The sequence below is a fragment of the Zingiber officinale genome, chromosome 1B, assembly GCF_018446385.1.
Source record: "Zingiber officinale cultivar Zhangliang chromosome 1B, Zo_v1.1, whole genome shotgun sequence".
NCBI classification, from domain to species: Eukaryota; Viridiplantae; Streptophyta; class Magnoliopsida; order Zingiberales; family Zingiberaceae; genus Zingiber; species Zingiber officinale.
In genome coordinates, this window is record NC_055986.1 from 4,761,497 (window position 1) to 4,779,144 (window position 17,648).

The 17,648-nt window shown below is 37.8% G+C and overlaps 2 protein-coding genes across 3 annotated transcripts; one reads left to right on the plus strand and one right to left on the minus strand.

The window, feature by feature from the left end:
- Positions 1-997: 997 nt before the first annotated feature.
- LOC122047659 (nuclear envelope morphology protein 1-like) lies at positions 998-5,964 on the minus strand. Its single transcript, XM_042609081.1, has 6 exons — positions 5,397-5,964; positions 2,731-2,859; positions 2,530-2,650; positions 2,353-2,434; positions 1,557-1,710; positions 998-1,450 (listed from the first exon to the last, which is right to left on the minus strand). The coding sequence occupies exons 1-6, from the start codon at positions 5,940-5,942 to the stop codon at positions 1,316-1,318; spliced, it is 1,167 nt and encodes a 388-aa protein (XP_042465015.1). The 5' UTR covers positions 5,943-5,964; the 3' UTR covers positions 998-1,315.
- Positions 5,965-13,462: 7,498 nt separating this feature from the next.
- Positions 13,463-16,133, plus strand: LOC122047664 (zinc finger CCCH domain-containing protein 33-like). 2 transcript variants are annotated; one of them, XM_042609099.1, is made up of 2 exons: positions 13,463-13,654; positions 13,744-16,133. In XM_042609099.1, the coding sequence occupies exon 2, from the start codon at positions 13,780-13,782 to the stop codon at positions 15,769-15,771; it is 1,992 nt and encodes a 663-aa protein (XP_042465033.1). In that variant the 5' UTR covers positions 13,463-13,654; positions 13,744-13,779; the 3' UTR covers positions 15,772-16,133. The 2 variants fall into 2 exon arrangements, with proteins under 2 accessions (XP_042465033.1, XP_042465026.1); XM_042609092.1 differs by having other exon boundaries at positions 13,498-13,654; positions 13,767-16,133.
- The last annotated feature ends 1,515 nt before the right edge of the window (positions 16,134-17,648 follow it).

Sequence of the window (17,648 nt, forward strand, 5' to 3'; positions counted from 1 at the left end):
AATACGGTAACATTTCGTCGAACAACTCACCGGTGACTTCATACTTCCGCAATTTCGCGGATAGCACCGACTCCTACTCTTGGCAGAAGGGCAAGGCGCCCGCTGGCTTCGTGAATTATTTCCCCGACTCGACCATGGCATCCGGAAATTTTCCTACAGGTAATCCAATTCAATCGCTTGTGAATCCGTATACTTTGTCCGGCAACATCGGGCCAAGCAGTGGGCGAATGATGGAAATAGGAGGGCAGAGCATGATGAAGCCCGCTGAAACGGTGTCTCTACCTCCGCGTCGAATGGCGCGCTCTGCGGTGATGAGGCAGAACGAGGAGGAAGTGTTCGATGATGGGGTCACAATGAATCTGCTGCGGCTACAAGAAGAAGGGGGCGGCCAATTCCACCAGGCGGAGGGGGCTAATACGACGTTCCCGGCGAACGCCGACAACGAGGAGCAGATGGCGTTCTTCGGTGGGATAAATGGCTACCCGAAGCATTTCTGGTGAATTAGAAGCAAACAAATGGGAGGAGGAAGAAAAGGTTGATCATTTTATTAGAACAAGCAAAAAAAAAAAAAAAAGACTTTGCAAACTTTTTGAACATGACTGAGACCCAAAACTTTGCTTTTTATTATCATTTTTTTGTGGATGTTTTTTTAAATATGATGACTGACTTTAGATTAAACATAATTTGTTTGTTGGTGTTATTTGATTTTGTTTCCATGCTTTGAATGACTTGATTTTGTTTCTATCACTAGTGTATGCTTTGAATTAGTTATGGAAGTAAAATCTTTTATAATACCAGGTCATTCATCTTCATGATTAGTCAATTGCCTATTCAAAGAGTTCAATATTAGATTAAAAAAAATCAAGTTTTTCTTCCAACTATTTTATTTGAGGTGTAAAAATTTCTTTAATTGGACAGATGGTCCATATCTATCCTTCGATCCATGGGGTTTAGAAGAATAAAAAGTTGCTTCATACAAAGATCAATGAGAATAATATAAAATGCAAAAACAGCTCCACTTCCCATTGGAAGTAATCTTCCTAAGCAAATGTAATGTCCTATGAATCTACAATAACATCAACCAGAATTTAATGTTTCCATGAAAACAATAGATATTGTTCATTAGGATCTCAGAATTCTTCCTTCGAGCCATAAAATCTTGGTCCTTCGACACTCCTTGACGCTCAGGAGATTCTTCCAATCATTATCTACAAGCAGGGACCCCCCTTGAATTAGGGTTCCTGCGTTGTGTATATTAAAATACTTACTGTACATTCCAGTAAGAGGAGCTTCGAAGCAGGAATTCGATGATGTCTCACAGACTAGGGTTTATGGAAGGAATTCCTTGGTGTTCAAACCATTCGGGCATGTGAAACTTTTCGTATAGAACAGGTCTGACATCCTTCTGAAATGAAAGTTGCTTCAGAAGGGGAAGAATGACATCCATGAGCTGGAAGCAAAGAAAATATTTTGATGGATAAGGGATTTGATAAGTAATTGCTTATTAGATTGAAAGAAAGAAAATTGGTGCGCAGATATCAGTCCAAGTCTGTTACCTGGTTATCACAAGGCTGTGCTGCAAAGAATGGCACGCATGGTACTCCATTGGAAGGTTGAAGCAAGAAGCTAAATGGATTGTTGTCTACAATAACCGTGCGGGAGAGGTCTTTCGATACACAAGTAAGGTCTTTGACATGTTCTCGGTGTTCCCTGTTTCACAGAAACGGATTACATTTACTTGAACAAAAATGCATCGTATATGCAGGATTTAGCAATAGACCGTAGAATGTTTTGGATACAAAAATTATATGGATATATGTAGGCACCACCTGCAATAGGCAAATTTTATGATGACATTTAAGCATTCGGTAAACATATAAATGTGTTTGTCCCAACTATCTGAGGTTGGCTATATGAATCTTCATTGGATTTGATAAATGAACGATAATTTATATTAAAGAAAAGTCGTCACTAATGATTCAGTAATTCACATTAAATAACATCTGAAGCATAAATCACACCATGAAGAATCGATATTTTTTATTACATAATCTGTATTTTATGAGACTTTGACTCTCCAACAAACTATCTTTCGACCAAAAAAAAAACAAAGCTTATTTTCTTTTCAGGAACATTACTTTGTGTATAACCTAGGAAAAACACATATGTTGGCCAACAATCATAGGACAATGTTTGTGCACTCTACTAAGTACCATTTGAATATCAATGGCTAAAATTTCCATGATATTGACTATGATCAATAACACTCGAAATATAATCACAGTCAAAATGTGCAGCTACAGAGATTATTATAACTCAGAGTGTGAATTCATGCACAGAACTTTCACTTACGTGCTCACAGTAGAAGGCCTGTATAGCCGATGACTTAATTTTTTGTCAGCATCTATTCTGTCAATAACAGGACTAGCATAACCTGATGCAAAAGGCAGCATACGATAATTACGTACAGAAGCATAAAAATTTAAAAACACACACGCAACGAAGAAAACTAGCACCACAAACTGCAACCTTCAAGGCCAGCTGTGAAAAGAATAAGATCTGCAAATTCACTGCAGTGTTTTAAGAATTCGTGCAAACCAGGACGTTCAAAGACAGTGACATGGTTGACCTTCGGTCTTCCATCGGCATCCTTCAATAATTGTCAGCAAAATTACAAATGGACCTTAAGATGATGCTGAAAATTTAAAATAGGCAAGTCATAAGACCAACCTTTTCTGAAGATATACATTCTAGTTCAAAGCACTTTAGACCAGCTTCAATGGCCTGCATACGAACTGCAGACGGAAGACTGGATGTCTCATATGCACAAACTAAAGTCTCATCCAAATCAAGTACAACCTACAAATGTTAGGAGCCTAACCATAAATGAGGAAGTCATTAAAAAACAATAAACCAAATATTCTCAATACCTCTCATATATTTTTTAATGAAATCCATGAATTTGAACGGTGAAATTAGACTCAATTATAAAAACTAAACAAAGGCATCTCACTGAAATGACACAAAGGATTTTTTCTCAGCCTCAGGTTTCTCACAGAACACTTCCATGAATTCATCTATTTTCTCAACCAGAAATTATATTAACATTGACAGAAAGAAACAAAGCGCAAATTAACCATTCCAATAATAATCTCAATCTGCAAAACAAGGGTGGAAATGCTGTATCCTTACTTTTTAACCATAAAAGGATAAATATTCTTTCACAGAAATTTCATAGTTTAAACAAAAGGATATGAGATATGATTTTATCATCCACTTTTTCTCTCAGCCTTACTTCTTTTGTTGTAAAAGTAAAACAAGAATAAAGAAGAGAAGGATATAAGAATTATGGTTATCTAACAAAGTTTTCAAATTATTTAAAGGTCATTTCTACATTAGTTGGACAGGAGAGGCCATCTATCACAAATCAGTTATGGAATTGGAAAGGGAACTGATGGAGATAAAGCTGAAGAATGAGAACAGTTACACAGGTAAAATTCAGAGTTTATGCAGCAGTAGAAGAAAGAAAAATTCTGATAATAAGAATCCAGTAGCAGACCAAGAGGTTTACAATTTTCTTCAATTCAGTAGTAGTCACAACAAAATACTGAACGTCTACTTATTTCTTTTAGTCAAATAGGACTAAAAATAAAATGACAAAGAAAGTTAAAAGGCCAAAGTTCATTAGTTAAAACAAGGACTTGGAACGGAGTACCTGCACTAACACTGGATACCCTGAGTACTTATTGTGGCTAAACAAGCAAAGCATGTTGTCTGCTATTTTAGTGAGGTGAGCATAAAAGTTCTTACAATTTTGGGAAAGAAATACATAAAAGTACATGCAAAGTTATGAATTACAGCAATTTCAAAGCAACAAACAAGACGCTAAAACTGAAACCAGGTGGTGAAATCTATTTCTAACTATATTGATCTGCATTTTGGGTCAAGTTTGTCGAACATTACCAAGTAACACATGATGTCTTACCTAAATTCTATCAAGCCTGTTATAAGTTCTTGAAGTATATGAAAACATTTTAGTAACCATCAGTTATCCCAGCAGATCTGATTTTTTCATCAAACTTACCATTCCTCTTAGTTATTTCATTCTAAGTTCATCAACCAGCAATTTTAGTTTAAGAAAAATATTCTGGGATATGACCAACCAAACAAAAGAGTGATAGTCATCATCTATAACATATCCCCACATCACCATGGGATTCATGAGGCTATAGCTTCAGCTAATACTCCATGGCCTATCAATGTTTCCCAATGTATGGAGAGTTTTGCATATTTCAACTTTTGAATAAAGTCAATGAGTGACTTTGCAAGTTTGGTGGCATTTATATGTACTTCCAATATAATTTTTGTAGTTCTTAGATAAACATAAACAAGCACATTTTGACCATGAAAAAAATTAATTACCTATAACAAACACAACAATTGGCACAGTGAATTCATGTTCATAAAGCTGAGCATAATACATCTCATGATTGGTAGTGATTGTACACAACATATGAGTGTCAGAAGTAAACACATGAAGTTAACAGCCCACGCTTCCCTCTTGGGATTCCACCCAAGATGTTGCAGTCATCATCGTTCAATGTCTGTATACTTGCTAACATTCAAAATCTAGCTCAGGATGTTAGACCATACCGTGACTACCACTTAAGAAGACTTTTTATTAGATTCGCTTATGAATCTTAAAAGTCATGTTGGTATGATATCACAATCTCTTGACTAACATAATAAATTAACGTTCAACACCATTAACAAAATCTTCAACGTATTTAATCATAAAGGACTAGCCTAGACTTATGAATCAATACATCAAACCCAGTCCTCTTGTGAGACTAAATCAAGTTGCCACAATATGGATCATTGATTGATCTGCAGAATCAAGGGATGATGAGTATTGTGAACATTATGTCCTCGAGTTCAGGGAATATTGAGCATACAAAACTTGGTATGTATTTAGACTTCATAAACTTGTCGGTTCATAGAAGTCTAGCAATTGCAAAGACCTTTACCTGAAGATCCTAGGCTATCAATTCACTTGATCGACTACTTACCTTGCTCCTCCAGCCCTAATTCAACAAGTCTTTTTGGCAAGATCGCCTTCGTAAAAAATTTCAAGCACATCAGTAGAGATCATTTGGACACTTAGAAATGAATTCAAGAAAAAACAGAAAATCAGAAATTCATCTTTGGTTTTATCCCCAAAAAATCACTGAATGGCAAGGCGATAACGAGCCAAACGATGATATTGCAACCGTATTTCTTAGCAATATCTGAAGAAACTTAAATAGAAGATAGATCTTGACAAATCTACTTCAAAATATCCAATATTCAAACCAAATAGTCACAACCTAGTACCCCGATCGAAAACGAAGTCATACCGTGAGCCTATTGAGGGACTCCAGCGAGTTTCCAACCCGGAGGGGCTGGGCATCGCTAGGTCGATCCACTGCGAGAGGCTTATAACCCGTGGATGCGGCGGACGGAGAGAAGAGGAGGGGTTGGCGGAGGCCAACGAAGGAAAGGAGCTGAGCCCACGAGGGCGTCCCTCGCAGGATCTGGAGGAGGAGGCGGAACAGGATGGCCATCCAGCTCACCAACGCACGCCACACCTGGACGCTCTTCCCCGTAGAGGTCGCCGTCGCGGCGGGCCCCGGAGAGCACAACTCCGCCTGGGCCAGCTCGGCCATGGCAGCAACGGAGGGCGGAGACGGGAACACCGGGAAGGCGCTTCGGCTCTCTTCTGGCCTCGACGGAGTGGCCCCTCCTGGAGCCGAGACGGAGGTGGAGGAGAACCACGTCGGCGGAGGAGAAAAAGGAAGCACCCGGCCGCGCGCCTGCTGTGCGCCGTGCGGGCGGTCGCGGAGTACAGCTAAATATGCGGGTCGGGAACGGCAGTTGACGTCCAGACTTGCGGCAGCCACCATCACCACGTCAAACTTCACGATCCGTGCGTCAGCCCTTGCGATGGACGGTTCCTAGAGCCCCTCTTTTACTTTATCTTTTCCCCTTTTTTTTTCCTTTCAATTTCCTTTTTTATTTTTTCATACCACATACTAAATAACAATAAGGAAAATAATATAAATAGTACATTTAAAAGTTACTATAATAATACTAATAATAAAATCTACAGTCATATTAAATTTTTTTAAGTACCTATGGCTATTTATCAATCAAATATTTTATTCCTAAAATATCTCAAATCCCAAAATCAAATCTCTAATAAATCAAATATTTATAAAATTCATCTATTAAATATCTCACTTTCAAATATTCTAAATAAAACATTAAATATATTTTTTTATTAAAAAATTTTTTTAAAAAAACACCTGACATATTTTCATATCCGATGATTTCTCGATCCTGTGGGTCATCCGGATTGGTATGTGGTGGAAGTTGCCAAAATGAGATCGCATGGTCAATCCTCGGGGCAGCTGGAGAATAAATTCTCTATCCCTGTATTACATCCTGTCCGTCACATGCTCGCTCGGATACTACAATTTACCTCCCTCGTGACTTGGGTCGGGTGTAGCGGGGACACTGGGGGCGAGCGTTTCGTCTTTTGTCACAATATCCGATGATTTCTCATATCCTTTAATATGTAATCCTTAATATTCTCCTAATCTCTTCTACAATTTATACGTTGGATCGCTGGCCGTCTAACTCAATCTAAACTATGACATAGATGGGAAGATGAACTCAAAAAAAAAATTATAATTAATTTTGATCGAATTAGATTTGATATACAAATTATAGGAGGAATTAGAAAGAGATCAGAGATTGAAAACTAAAGGATTGATCTCCTTCCGATGAATGATATTTGAGATTGGAATTATTTAAAAAAATATTCCCTCTAGCTAATGTAAATGTTAAAGCCATGAAAATAAAATAAAATCAAAATTGTGATTCTTTTGTCTTTATTCTCATTTCTCATGCCGTGTAATTGTGAGGTACCTATGAGGTGGGGCCACCAAATGAGATGGACATTCGAAAATATGGCAGCTTCTATTTTAATTTAATTTAATTTTTTAATTAAATTTATGCAAGTGGAGTTGCACATGCACCACAGAAATGGACCAGTAAAATTAGAACTGGTGTCCATTATATTGGAATTAATTTTAGATAATAGAACTGGATTAAGAGTTCAACTCCAATGCTTATCCGGTGGACTACAGATCATACTTTGATTAGTATAATAACATAACAGTATCGCAATGATTAAGACTTAATTTAGTTGTTTAAATGTTGCTATCATGTTATTTAAGCGCTGCCTGTTTTAAAAATTTAATGTTAATCAATCAAATATTTGACACTTTAAATACTTATAAAAAAAATTAAAATGCATATCTACTGTGAATGTCCGTATCGGACATACAATAACTGAGCAATTTATAGATATTTGAATAAATATATGTTAGAATATTATTTATTTTATCTATAAATGAGGATAGATCCCCTGAATAGTAAAATACAATATAGAGAATGGATCATTTCATTCATTGATCCTTTTGAATGAATCTCGTATATTAAATAGATAGGATCTATTCAAAGAGATCAATTATTTTTTGTCAGTTCGGATCCTCTGTCCTCGTGTCTCCTGTCAATCGGACGGATCATATTATATCTCAAGGTATCATGGCATTCTTAAGATGTGTACAATATACTCGTGATGTGTAAAGTATCATTGAAATGTAATCTGATCCGTCAGATCGACAAAGAGACATGGAAATAGAAAAATTTGGAGACAAAAGATTCAAACTCATTTTTTATAGTCGAAATCGTAAAATAAAATCCAGAGGATCTCGAGTGTTTATAAATTGGCTCGCTTCCAATCTTGAACATTTAATACTACGATAAAATTAGTAAGATTTTATTAATAAAAATAAAATATTTCCTTGCTATTTATAATCATAGTAATAACTGTTATATATATACAATTGGTACGATTGTTCGATCTAGTCGACAAGAGTTATTTTTGGTCTATAAATAAGCCGGTTCGCATTTATACGTCTCTATTTAAGTCCCGACAAGGCCTTAAAAGTTTTCGGGCCGGATTTATCTCCAGGCCCATTTGATGCTGAAATACTTTTAAATTATTAACGTTTCAATAAAATATTAATTTAAAAGTAAAAAATAGATTCATCTATAGTTTACTTAAAAGTTTATGCGTAAGACTATATGGAAATTAAATTTATTTTAAAAATATTTTTCTCTCTTAAGTTGTATCAATTTAATATTGCAAATATTTTCTAGTCATATAGTAAATTATAATTATTTTATTTTTTTCTCTCTAAATTTGATTTTTTTTAATACATATATAATTAATTAATTAATAACTCAAGTTGAATTATATTTCAAACTAAAATACAAGCTTTTAAACAGGAATTAAGAAACCACACCATCTACAAATAATGTAAGAAGGAAATTAAAACTATGATTTATGTTTTCTAAAATAGTAACTAAAAATTTTAAAGTAATTATTTTATGAAAAATATATCATAGTAAATAAACGGTCAAAATAGTAGGAAGGAAGACCACAATAAAAAAAGGCCACGATATTTCCGGAGAAGATGAACTTAATTTGACTTAGAAACGGTAGATCATAAAATAATATAAATAAAATAATTAAATTTCGGATGAATTGAGTCCGTAATAGTAAAAATTATATTAAAATTGTCAATCACAACTTAAAGTTTAGATATAGTCCCTATGTAAAAAAATTCACTTTCTATCCAAATATAATATAATAGATATCAATTTAACTAATTATTTATATTTTTTAGATAAAAAATTTAAAATCAAGTATAATTCTTTCTATAAAATTGATCATAATTTTTTTTCACATGACCAATCGATTGGGAGGTCATGCCTCGATCAATTAAACCTAAGTCAATTGATTAATTGATCAGGTGGAAAAAGGTTATGGTCAATTGAATGAAAAATAGATTAAATTCTTTTTAAATGATAATTAAAAATATATTAAATTCTCTTTAAATAGTATTAAAGTTAAGATAAATTATATTAAGTTGAAAAAAATATTGTACTCAATTTAATAAAAAAATATACTTTAATTCAATTTTCAATTTGATAAAAAAAATATACTCTGATTTAATTTTAAATGTGTTAAATTTAAAAGGAATTATATTTTATTTAGGATTTTTTATATAAAAAATGAGGAATAGTTAGGTAATGATATTTACATGTAGAAAATTGAAGTAAATAAAATTTTACATGTAAAGAATAATAATAAAAAAAAATTATTAAAATTGTATGTAAAATTTAAATTATGATAGAGTATTTTAAGGTAATTTTTCCTCATAATATATTTATGATTTATCTACAATTTTTAGCAAGTAGGTTAACAAAATAACGCTCCATTAATTTCCTAGTTCGTTAACGGTATTTAATGTGGTAAAAAGTATAATATAAGGAAGATAAATCATGAATACTTACTGGTCATTAGTCTAAGTGACTAAGACATGAAAAAAATACATGCTTAAATATGTCAAATTTCAATCTTAAAATTTTATATAATAATATTTTATGTCTAATGATCGCATTCATAGGATTTAATTGTAACAAAAAAGTGAATACGCTCGTCCTCAGTGCCCCCACTAATCCGATCCAAGGCCAACATGGAGTAGGTAAATCATGGGCAGCTATTAGCCTTTGGAATAGTGACTAGCACACAAGAGAGATATTTACCTCGACTTAGCTGAGATTCGAACCCCAAATTTCATTATGACAACATCTCATGCGTTAGTCATTACATCCATCCGAGGAGACTCGTTCATAAGATTTAATTGTGACAAAAGACGAATACGCTCGCCCCAGCGCCCCCCTCCCCTCACCAACCCATCCCAGGGCCAACACGGAGGAGGTAAATCACAGGACGACTACTAGCCTTTGGAATAGTAACTAACACATAAGGGAAGTATTTACATCCGAACGGACCGTTAATCATAGGATTTAATTATGGTGAAAAACGAATACACTCGTCTCCAACCCCTCCGCCAATCCGTCTCAGGGCCAACACGGAGGAGGTAAATTACGGGCGACGACTAGCCTTTGAAATAGTGACTAGCACATAAGGGAGGTATTTACCTCGGCTTTGCCGAGATTCGAACCTCAGACCTCATTATGGTAATACCTTATGCGCTAGCCACTAGATCCATCCGAGGAGACCTGTTCATAGGATTTAATTGTGGCAAAAAAATAAATACGCTCGCTCTCAATGTCTCGTCAATTCATTTCAGGGTCTAACACAAAGGAAGTACGATTTAATGCTAAATATGTTTGTTGACGCCGTTCAAATAATTTTTGATAATTAGATAGATGTCATTTAATAATCGTGCCAGGTTCATTGTCATGATTAAAAATATGTATAATTCTGGTGAAATTCAGCTGTAGTGTCGTCACCATACGCCATGGTTGGTTAAATTATTATTTTAAAAAAAAATAAATTAATCATTTAAATCAAGAAATACCACTATAATATAATACATTTAAAATTATGAAATACTCAAAAGATCTACTCTATTTGCTTTATGTGAGTTTCACAAATTACCCAATCAATGATAATAATTTTTTTAATAATAAATAGATTATTTTTCCATAATAAAGCAGATTGATAATGCTATTTTAATTGAAAATAGAAATAATAAAATTAAACGGTCGTTGTCTATACAAATTTGACAACGAGCAATTAACTGAAGTTGTTGATATTTGAATCATATTGAGTACGATTATAATTTTTTTACTTTAAGTGGTTGATGATTAAAAGGACACCATCGGCATCAACGGTCAATCAGAGAAGCCATCCGCATCAACGGTCACCGTGCATTGGGATTTGGACGGCAGATTCTGATGTGATGTTATCCGAAAGTCGGTCAAATATTTTAATTTTCAATTTATATATTTTTAATATATCTTTTGTTGCTTCTTCCTCATTCCCATATATTTTTTTTATTTTATTCTGAGGGAAAAAATGTTTTAGATAGTGGAATTAAGAAAAATATTTTCTTAATAATTATATTGTATAGTGAAAATTAAATAACTTTTTATATTTAATTACGTTTATTTTATACCCAGTTAACTAAGAGATGAATTTAGACTACTACAGAGCCAGAACCAATATGATAGAGTTTGTTTCGATGTCTTATTTAGATAAATATTTCACGATCACGAAAAATAAACTTATTACTTAATTATAATTTATAAGTAAATAAATAGTGCACGACTCCATTTTGACAAGAGTATAATATGCATTATTTTAATCACTAATTTCTCCCTTTTTTTTCTACGTCGGATATAAAAATTAGTTAGACTTTTGAGAGATGCGGGTTTCAGACCTATTTTAATTGCCTATGGATGTCCTTGATCGTAAATGGCATGAATATGAACTGCAAAATATAATTATAATTATATCCTGCAATATAAAACTTGGACACTAGTATTGATTTTAAATAATATATTTTTATAATTTTTAATAATGTTCGAATGCTTACATTAATTGTCTTCCTTATTTTGAATTCCATCCAAAATAAGACATAATTTGATAATAAATTTAATTTACTTAAATTTTTAATATATAAATATATTTATACCAACTAAAGTAAAATATATAATATTCATCTTTTATATATATATATATATATATATATATATATATATATATATATATATATATATATATATGATCCGGTATGGCTCGAGAGGGCCCACCTCCAAGGAAGTTCAACGCTGTGGTGATCGCCAAAATCAATGGGTGGTCAACTAAAAGGTTAGCTGATCAGAAGGACCTTCATCCCCGATCGACCGGAAGAGTTCGAAGAGGGTTAGCCGAACCCACAACGCACCGAGGCAGGGGTACTCAAGCCGATTGGCCTAGACATAGGCGTATGGGATCAAAGAGGTAGCCGGACGAGTTCGGAGAGGGTTGGTCGAGCCCACAACGCATCGAGGCAGGGACACTCAAGCCGATCGCCCTAGACATAGGCGTATGAGATCAAAGAGGTAGCCGGAAGAGTTCGGAGAGGGTTGGCCGAGCCCACAACGCACCGAGGGAGGGGCACTCAAGCTGATCGGCCTAGACATAGGCGTATGGGATCAAAGAGGTGGCCGGTCGGGCCAATCAAGGGGAGTCCAGTCAGACTAACAGCCGACGAATAAGACTGGTGATACGTGCTAACATCCTTTTAAGAGTCAGTGCCACCAATTAGTGGTGCGTATGGGCAGAACAATCCTTCCGAGAGTCGATGCCGCCGACTGACGGTGCGAAATGACAGAAGATCGTACGGAAGAAGATTTTGCCGCCTCGGCAGAGATGCGTTTGCCCCCATTACGGTAAGGTGTCAAAGATCCTTTCTTGATGTTAGCTTTTGGGGAAAGTTTGGGGATGCGTATCGTCCGGGAAGCGTGTAGTCTACCCCGTCGCATCTCTATATAAGGAGGGGAGTAGCCATCCGTGGAGGTACGCACACACGTCTTCTGGAACCACTGCTTGCGCTTCCTTTGCTTCTTTTGTTTTCCTCGCTTGTCGGTGTGTGACTTGAGCGTCGGAAGACCGTCGCCGAGAACTCCCTCTCTACTTGGCACTAACGACTTGTGATTGCAGGAGCGGAGGACCATCAGTGAAGACAAGGAATCATCTCAGTGTTGTTTCCTAGTGACCATCTACTCAACTTCATGGCAGGATCAATATATAAAAAGTTAATTTTTATTAAAAAAAAAAAAAGAGTCGGATAAAACAAAAGGAAAGAATATTATTTTATTTTCCATGATGCCCCGAATGAAATATATGACGTCAACATTTTATTTTATTTTTTTATTACGGAAAGAATAAACATATCTTTTTTGGAATATTAATTATTGCCATAATTCTTTATTTATTCGAGGCACGCGACCTCACTTCTTCTAATTCAATCGAACAACGAATAATGAGTCAGGTACGTCTCGGGTACTCTTATATGACTGGTTAGTGTCGAGCCGAAAGCGAGATGTCCGCTTCATCGTTCGTTGCGATTCGAGCGGGCGAAACGAACCGCGATGATCCACGAACCGAACCCGGTTTAGGAGGCAGCGCGAAGCGCATGGCTCGCCACGTGTCCACGACTCCATAGGGATAATTATTTCGCACCGTATACGCGTCGATCTGCCGTTGGCCACAATTGCATCCGGGACCCACAGCTATCGCGACGCTGACGCGATGTCCACTTCGCCGCTGCCGGGTGGCCCGCTTATCGTTTCGTTTGGGTTCGTTTCATTTTTGTTGGGATTTGGTTTCATTTAGTTTCATTTTGGCTTCGTTTAGGGAGTAGGAAGCAGGCAGCTGCCTTCTGTTAGTCGAATCGTTGACCGGAAGACCGCTATAAAATTATTGTGGTCTCTTCTATTTTAGTCCTCTGTGTAAGATATTGTTTATTGCATCCTTTGTTAGTGTATTTTCGTTACCGCCTTGGTTGTATCTAGCGAATTCGAGGTTGTTCGGGGGTGGAGGAGTAAATTTGGCAGGACCTTTTGCCTTCCTTGTATAAACTATTCGCCCCATCCTCACCTACAAAAAGGACCAAGCACCGAAACATCTTCACCTCTTCCGCACACAAAGATCTGTTGGTTTCTTCGGTTTCTTCGATCTCCTGTAAGAATCCTTTATCTGCTTCGTCTTAGTTTGATTTATAGATTTTTTTTTTGTTTTTTTTTTGATGATTTGATCGCCCTTTTATGGAGGTTTTCGTTGATTTGTGGATAAGGTCAAGGAAGGACATGTGTGGCGGCCTCCGGAAAGTTTCTCCGCCGGCTGGCGAAGATCCCAAGCATCCGCCGGTGGCGGAGGATGCTGCGCTGCTCCTAGAGCTTGCTGCTTCAGATGACGTCGCTGCCTTCAAGCGGGCAGTGGAGGAGGGACGGCCGCTCGATACCTCCGCTCCCTGGTACGTTCGTTCTCCCGGCCGAGGTATGGGATACCAGCAGCGTACGCCGCTCATGATTGCGGCCCTCTATGGTAGCACCGCCGTCATCGACTACATCCTCGCCGCAAGTCCCGCTGAGGCTGCCCGGAGCGCTGCCTCCGATGGCACCACGGCTCTCCACTGCGCCGCTGCCGGCGGCTCTGCGGATTCTCTCGAGGCCGTCAAGCTCCTGATCGGCGCCTCCGGGGACGCCGTCGATGCCCTCGATGCGAGCGGCAACCGCCCTGGTGACGTCATCGCCCGGCAGTTTTCGAACAGCGTGGCCAAATCTCTTGAAGTTATCCTAAAGGCCCCGTGTTGCCCTAGTGTCGCATCGCCAAATAAGGAAGAGACGGCTAAACAAGGAGAGAAGAAGGAATATCCGTTGGATTTGACGCTTCCCGACATCAAGACCGGGATTTACGGCACCGACGAGTTCCGGATGTATACTTTCAAGATCAAGCCGTGCTCTCGGGCTTACTCCCACGATTGGACGGAGTGCCCCTTCGTACATCCTGGCGAGAACGCCCGGCGCCGAGATCCGCGAAAGTTATCGTATAGCTGCGTGCCGTGCCCTGAGTTCCGCAAAGGATCTTGCCGGAACGGCGATTCCTGCGAGTACGCCCACGGCGTGTTCGAGAGTTGGCTCCACCCTGCTCAGTATCGGACTCGGCTGTGCAAGGATGAGACCGGCTGCAATCGTCGGGTTTGCTTCTTCGCCCACAAACCAGAGGAACTTCGATCCGTGAATCCCTCGGCGGCATCAGTTGGCGGAATGGTGTTGCCCTCGTCGCGGTCGTCGTCGCCAGGCCTTTCTTCTCTGGACATGGCCACGGCGTTCATGATGATGCAGCAGCCCGGTTCTCCCATGTCCCCCTCGGCTTCGTCAGCTTCATCGCTGTGGATGAACCCGACCGGCGGTGCCATGACACCTCCAGCCTTGCAGTTGCCGAGCAGCAGACTGAAGGCTTCGCTGAGTGCCAGAGACATGGATTTCGACCTCGATTTACTCGGATTGGAAGGATATCAGCAGAAGCTCATCGATGAAATCACCAGAACTTCGTCACCCCGTGCAAATTGGGGCTCGAACAACCTAGCGGAAGCATCTCGCTCTTCCGAACTCAGCGATATGTTGAGGCATGTAGACCCATCGCTGCTAACTCAGTTGCAGGGTCTCTCCATGAGGCAGTCAGCTCCTCAATTCCAATCCGCACCTGGTCTCCAAAAGCACCAGTCGCAGTTGCTCTCTGGAATCGGAGGCCTTTCTTCTTCCCCGCCGGTGAACGCGACGTCATCGTTTGGCCTCGACCCCTCCATGGCGAAAGCCATGATGAACTCGAGGGCTTCTGCTTTCGCCAAGCGAAGCCAGAGCTTCATCGATCGTGGGACATCTACCGGCCGCTCGTCTACCCTCTCCCCAATCACTGCTCCACATGCGGCCGACCTCACCGACTGGGGCTCGCCGGGCGGTAAGCTTGATTGGGGCATCCAAGAAGAGGAGTTGTCGAAGCTGAGGAAATCTGCCTCCTTTGCCTTCCGCGGCAACCAAGCAGCCACCTTTGGAGGCGTCTCCGCCACAGCCGCTGCCACCCTGCCGTCCACGATGGACGAACCGGACTTATCCTGGGTGCAATCTCTGGTAAAGGATGCTCCTATGGCACCAATTGGACAGAGACTCTCCGCTGCCGGCGGTGAGCAGCAAAACGGCTACCAACTTAGCACCGGCGGTGAGCAGCAAAATGGCTACGAACTTAGCACCGGTGGCGACGTCTTCTCTCCATGGGCGGAGGAGAAGATCATGGCGTAAAGGAATTCGTTGCCATCAATTCAACGACGATGAAGAATTACAAAAATATTTCAATCTGACTAGTTCTTTTCTTCATTATATCTTTTGAATCCAGATTATAATTTTTAGCAGCAACGCCTGGAAGATGCCCGAAGGGAGTCTGAGCTTGTTAATGGCGGCCTGCGAGTTCTTTCATTCGTATATTATAGCTTAATTGGATCGATTATAAAAATCTGAATAGGATATATATATGAACAGGAAGAGAATAACAGAGATCTAATCTCTCTTGTTTTAGATCTTCGGATCATCTTTAACTTCATGTCGTGCTTATTTGTAAATCTATCATTTGCTTCTAATCTTACTATTTGTGTACTATTATTCCCTGTTTTTGCTCGACTATTATCTCTGATCTTGCATTAATGAGAGAAATTATTTATAGTGATATACCTATTTTAAGATTCTGAAACCATCAATAGATATTGAAATGAGCTTAGATTGATGAATATTTGGTCAATCGTGGGGGAGCATGTCAAAGAAAATTATTGGTTTCATAAGCCAAAAGTCAAATAATAATTTTTTCTTTGTCTTGGAAGAATTATTGGCTTGATGCTGCTATACAAACAACTATTTGAGATTGTAACGGAAAGAAATGTTTTCATTATAAACAAAAGCATAATTGCATTAATAAAACATCATTCAGCAGATGTTCCATATCACTCTTGCTGTCATCTTAAGATAGAGATTTTTCCTTTAATGAAAAAAGAATACTGACCATTTTCCTCCAATGAGAAATCGATCTAAGAATATGAATACTAATCATTTGGATGGATGGATTTTTGTTAGCATTTTTTATTTATTCTGATAGTTAATTAAAAATTTATATAGGATGAGATGATTACTTATTACTTCTAGGATATTGATATTGAAACCGGATTGATAGGGGGCCGGATCAATTACTTGCATTACTTAAAAAAAATTAAAAATAAGATCATATTGATTAAGATGATTTGCTGTATGAAAACAGTATGTTTCCTCATCGTTGACTTTAATGCGGTCTGCACAATTTTAGGATGAAATCCTAGTTCTTGGACGCCTTTATTTTCTTTTTTTTTTTCCCCACCCTTCCAATCAATCCTCCTTTTTTTCCCACCTGCAAAAGCTACTCCATTATTGTCCACTCGGAAACAGATTCCTAACTCCTTGAAAAAAATGGTTGGATTTTAGAAGCGATTCCCTTCCTTTTAGTTTCAGATTTAATATGTTTACTTATTTACTAAATTATCCAATCAAATTCCAGAATGAAATTGCAATAAAGCATAAGCATTAAATGAATTCTAAGTCAGAATCATCTACAACATCCACTCCTTTATTTTCTAATAACCTTAAATCTATTCCTGTATTCATTTGTTTGTTTTGATTGGGACAGGAAACAACACTCGATCCAAAGCCTCTGCAAAAACATACATCTGTATGATGCCAATCTCGTTGTCTACTTTACTTGACAGGGATTGCCATGGATGAATTAAGTTCAAATATCTCAAACTTTGTGATCGGCAAATTGCTGTGGTGATAAGACAAAAGCAAGGACCTGATGACTTTGAACCATTCAACTCTTCTTCATTATTAAACATGATGAAGCCGTGTGTACTGACGTAGTTAGTTTAGAATTTAGGGTTTAAAATTTAAGATTTAGAACGTAATTAATATCTATATGTGTATTCGTTTTAATAGATCATGATTCAATTTTCAATAGGTACAAAGGTATATGATCTTTACTCATGCAAAGGTCACTAATATAAGATTGACCTAAGAACACTGAGTTAATGGATTGTCCATTATTGTGAGTATTTTTCGATTTGTCTTAATGATTAATAAAAAATTAAAATTTTAAAAAAATT